The 5,000-nt window shown below is 42.6% G+C and overlaps 1 protein-coding gene and 1 long non-coding RNA gene across 10 annotated transcripts in view; one reads left to right on the top strand and one right to left on the bottom strand.

Moving 5' to 3' along the window:
- Positions 1 to 5,000, bottom strand: part of usp45 (ubiquitin specific peptidase 45) — a 27,424-nt gene that overhangs the window by 11,777 nt on the left and 10,647 nt on the right. For all 9 annotated transcript variants that reach the window (XR_008388726.1, XR_008388727.1, XM_053651620.1 and 6 more), the window contains exons 6-8: positions 797 to 945; positions 570 to 665; positions 339 to 469 (exon numbers count right to left, since the gene is read on the bottom strand). Coding sequence is in view for 7 of the 9 variants with exons in the window: in XM_053651620.1 (XP_053507595.1) it covers positions 339 to 469; positions 570 to 665; positions 797 to 945 (376 nt within the window). In the remaining 2 variants the exon portion in view is untranslated. The remainder of the gene's footprint in view (positions 1 to 338; positions 470 to 569; positions 666 to 796; positions 946 to 5,000) is intronic.
- On the top strand, positions 1,907 to 3,932 carry LOC128624191 (uncharacterized). Its single transcript, XR_008388728.1, has 3 exons — positions 1,907 to 1,977; positions 3,138 to 3,216; positions 3,587 to 3,932. It is a non-coding gene; the product is annotated as an uncharacterized LOC128624191 (long non-coding RNA).

Genomic DNA, 5,000 nt, shown 5'->3' with positions numbered 1-5,000 from the left:
AAAAGTTATTAGTGCATAAATGTTCACCCCCGCCCCGCTCCATTATTAGATCTGGTTCATTTTCCATCAGAAGTTACATGAAATACAGTTGGAATGAGCTGTGACCTGTGAACAGTACGGTGTGTTCTGATTGGCCGAGAGGAGTACAGCGTGTTCTGATTGGCTGAGAGCAGTACAGTGTGTTCTGATTGGCCGAGAGGAGTACAGCGTGTTCTGATTGGCTGAGAGCAGTACAGTGTGTTCTGATTGGCCGAGAGGAGTACAGTGTGTTCTGATTGGCTGAGGGCAGTACAGTGTGTTCTGATTGGTTCAGAAAATGTATCTGTGTGATGTCTTACTTCTGACAGAGCTGAGTAAAGAGGATTTTGGGAGATACAGGTCCTTTCCCCGACTCCTTCATACTGTACAGGAACATCATCATGGCGGATGTGAGCGGCTCCGGACTGGCCAGAGTGATGGTCAACGGGCCCTGAACACACACACACACACACACACACACACACACACACAGAGTTAGCTTCTGTAACAGCATCACTGATGTTGGAAGCAGAGTGGTGTGTGGGTCGTACCAAGTTGGTCTCAGGAGGGGGGCAGATCTTCATCTTGTGTCCTTTTTCCTTCACTTCCTGTATGAGGTCATTAAGCATGTGTGTCTGAGACAGATTCTGAAAACAAACAAACAAACAAATAAAAATGATCGTGAGCGAGAGTGGAGAAAACCCATTTAACACAGATTTAGAACTCGACCCTGAACACTACTAACAATAAACAAACCTGAATAAATGTAAAAGTGTACCTGCATGACAGCGTTGAAGAAGCACGTGTTTCCGAGATTTACGATTCCTTTAACGGGAATTAAAGTGCTGCTCACCGGACTCTTCCCTCTCACCGCCTCCGAGTACTCCACAGGCTCCTCGATCAGTTTGATGATTTTTGATGTTGATCCTGAGAAAAAAATGAAAATAAATATTTAATAGCAGGAAATTATACACATTCCGAATGTCCGTTTCATCACTTACCAAAAGGTAACGTTACATAATATTAAATTATTCTTTTTGTATATATATATAGACACACACACATATATCTCAGTATATATATCAGTGCAGGATGGTGTGTTCTGATTGGCTGAGAACATTGTGGCACGCTCTGATTGGCCAACAGCAGTATACTGTGCTCTAATTGGCCGAGAGCAGACTGGCGTGTCGTGAACTTGACCTTTAATACAAGGCCAGGCTTCTATTCACCACACTTCTTTTAAAATGTTCTTTTATGATGTTAATTGAATAACTCAGTACACCTGTAAGAGGAAAAAGACAATCGTACGCATCTGGCTAACTTTCTATGCTTAAAATATTTATTTTGTATTTTCAAAAATTGAATAAGAAGTCCTCCAGCTTTCCTGCAGTGCCTCCTTCGTCTGTGAATATTCAGAAATTTAAAAAACTATTCATGTGAGTAATGTTGGTGCGGATTTGAATAGCGTGAGGCCGTGAAACTTCAGACTCCGTAAACGTTTCACGTCACAGCCACGTATTCTCTGTGCCAATTATTACCAAACTGAACACATTGTATTGAAACGACTTTAATCTTTTTCGTTTAGGTGTTTAGGTCTCGTTTTGTCTACCGATAGTCTAGTCTATAGTGACACTTTGCTCTTTAGTAAACTTATGAGAAGTTCCTGACGAGGACAGGAAGTGCACTTGCTAAAATCAGCGTCGTGAACGCTCAGAGTCGGGCCTGGTCCCAGCACTCGGCGCCGTGTTTACTTCATTTCCCTGTGTTGTTTTAGTTTGTGTGTGTGCGTGTGTGTGCGTGTGTGTGTGTGTGTGTGTGGCAGCAGCTGGACAGAGTGCAGATGACAGCTGGACGGAGCGCGCTAACTCGGAGAGCTCGGATTGAGACGCAGCTGCGACCCACAACTCTACACACACATACAGAGAGAGAGGAATGATCAGGACAAACCGGAAAAATCTGGTGAGTTTTAGGCTCAGGAGACACGCTGACAACCTGCGCACCAACACTGAGAGGGAGTGTGTGTGTGTGTGCGCGTGTGTGTGTGTCCTGTTACTAACACCCACACACCCAACGTTTAATCTTATTTTATCATCGTGCATCGATTTATTTTCAAGATTAAATGCAGCTCCTCTCCTTTTAAACAAAACTCAACTAAAACAGAGAGACTGCAGATTCCCTAAAATTATATTCAACACTTTAATAAATAAATAAATATCCAAATCAGTGACACCCCATCACTGTGTGTGTGTGTGTGTGTGTGTGTGTGTGTGTGTGTGTGTGTGTGTGTGTGTCAGAGAGAGTGCGGAATTTACGAAACAAAAGATTTTAAAACCAGTTTAATCCCAAAACTCGTCAGATTAAAAAAAATCCGAAAAAACGAAGCGTGTGTAAATGTTAATTTAACAAAAGTCACGCACGTGAACCGCGAGGAGTCTGGCGGAGCGCGCGTCGTGATGACGTCACATGACACGTCTCGGCCCGGACCTGCGGAAAACCTGCGGTAATTTAGAAATAAATGCGAGCTCCTCGGGATATTGTGGAGTTTGCGGTTAAAGCGGTGGTGTGAGGCGTCTCTGGTGCTTATTGAGGGCAGGAATAAAGAAGAGAAAGATTTTAATTTGCTCAAACAAAGGCGTGCCAGCTGTGTGTGAAAGGTAAAGTCTGTCTCGGGGAGGTCAAGTCTCCTCACAGGGGGCCTCAGGTACTCGAGCTGAAGGTCTCCATGCAGACAGAGAGAGCAGTTAATGGATTTTCTTTCTTCTCCGCCGCTGTTGTTGTTGTTGTTGTTGTTGTTGTTATGGATTCAGAGAGAAAAAAATTCCCGCCGGCGCTCTTTTGTGAGCGGCAGGAAAGAATAATAATACAACAACAGCCCGAGGAGGGAAAAGAAAAGTTTGGAATCAGCGCCATAAATTACAGCCATGTGGCCATTTTTATAAACACTGCATTACTGAGTCTTTAATCTGCTCTATCAGTACTGATGCTGCTTCGTCTGACCTCCTCCCTCTAGTACTTCATCTTTAATTATTATTTCCGAACTAACGCCGTCATCACGCGAACACTCACTCACTCACTCACGTGAGATGTATTTATGGATTTACTCTGTGTGGTGTGCTCAGAGGAACCGCGCTGGAACCTGAGAGCGCCGAGAAATATGATCGAGATGTTATGGAGCAGAAGCTACGCTCGAATGCAAAAGTATGTGCCCCCCCCCCCCATAAAATAAAAGCTAAATTTAGAAACGAATTCCAGGAAGTTGTTGGGAAATAAAACCGAACTCAATGTGAAGCAAAAATCAATAGCACAGATTTATCTGAAGGTTTTGTTCTGAGCCTCTTAGTGATTTATAGTTTATCAATTTATATTCAAATTACAGCACTGTGTTCAAATTTGTTTATTTCTTCCTGAGTGATATTTATCCTTTTCTGTGCCTCTCCCTCTCTCCCTCTCTCTCTCTCTCTCTCTCTCTCTCTCTCTCTCACACACACACAATGTATAAATGACGGCACGTTAAATTAATAAAACACTCCTGTTTTTTTTCCCCTTTCATATTTATCCTGCTCACAAGGAGCTGAAAGCATCTGGAACTCGTAAACATCTGGACGTTTGTGTGATGCTGTACGGTCATGTGGGAGATGCACCATCTGTCTACAAACACAGACGCAGAAAACACAGAGGACACACGCGACGCCGAGGAGATACGGGACAGGAGAACCGGGAGACTGAGAAAGAACAAACGCACGATCATCGGGGGTGTGTGTGTGTGTGTGTGTGTGTGTGTGTGTGTGTGTGTGCGTGTGTGTGCGTGTGTGTGCGTGTGTGGAGTCAATAGGAAATAAATATGAATAATCGATCCTGTATGAAACAGTCTTTTCCCTAAACTGCTATTAGGATGAATCCTTAAGCATTCCCTGTAGAACACACACACAGCGTTTCTGGAAGCTTTGTAAGAAGATCTTAAATATAAAAATAACTTGTTGAAGATTTTTTTTCTAACATAATTTTCCTTCTGCATAAATTTAACATTCAGATTCTCCATACGAGTTAATGAGAGAATGTTGAGATAAGCGCTGGCAGAAGGAAAAGGAGGAAGAGTGTTTCACGCGGTGAGATCTATCCGTCGCTTCCCCGCTGCAATTACACTTTCTACCTGTTGGTGGCGATGTGCAGGATTATGTAAATTATAAGGGCAATACAGAGAGATAATGAACAGAATTATATCTCTGTATTACTAAACATCAGCCCAGTGCTTCAGGTAAAATCCAGACCCGGTGAAAGTTTGTGAAATACAGAGCAGGAGCCAAAATCTCTTCTCTTTGTATTTCCACATTTATAGATCACTTTGGATCAAAGCATCTGTGGATGAACTGTGGTTGTTGTGGAACGTCACATGGTTGCTGTGAAACATCAGTTAGTTGCTAGGTTGTTTCAACTTGATAGGAGAAACAAGTATATTAAAATATTTGAGATCGGTCATACTGATTTTGGGTGACACGAACATCCGTTAGTTGTTAGCGTGATATTAGCCTTGTAGCTCCAACAGAAACCCAAGAATAATTTTTTTTTACTTTTTATGTATGTTTACATTTTAACGCTGCATCATTTCACACATTTTAACTTTGTGTTTTTTTAAAACAACTCTAGTGGGAGGATCAGCTAGCTAGCTGTCCTTCAGGCTACAACTCAAACAGCTCCATCTAGTGGTGAAGCCACATTATGGTGTGAGACTGTTAGGGTGTGCTCAGGAATTCAGAGAGCTGCTTGAACATCTGGAACTTCACTCAGAGGTTTCCATGTTGCTCATGAAGAACCTTCTGAAGGAACGTGAAGAACTCGGCTGAAGATCGAACGATTTGGTGAGAATTAGAAACTTTATACCGATACGGTGGCTCTGAATAAAACCCTTCAGGAGTAATGAGACTGAACTAACCTTTCCATGAGGTCTTATTTTTAAACCGTACAGAAACAGAGGAGATCAGGAT

This window comes from Ictalurus furcatus, chromosome 20 (genome assembly GCF_023375685.1).
Source record: "Ictalurus furcatus strain D&B chromosome 20, Billie_1.0, whole genome shotgun sequence".
In the NCBI taxonomy this organism is placed as follows: domain Eukaryota; kingdom Metazoa; phylum Chordata; class Actinopteri; order Siluriformes; family Ictaluridae; genus Ictalurus; species Ictalurus furcatus.
The sequence above is the reverse complement of the archived record's forward strand: the minus strand, read 5'-3'. Positions and strand labels throughout refer to the sequence as shown.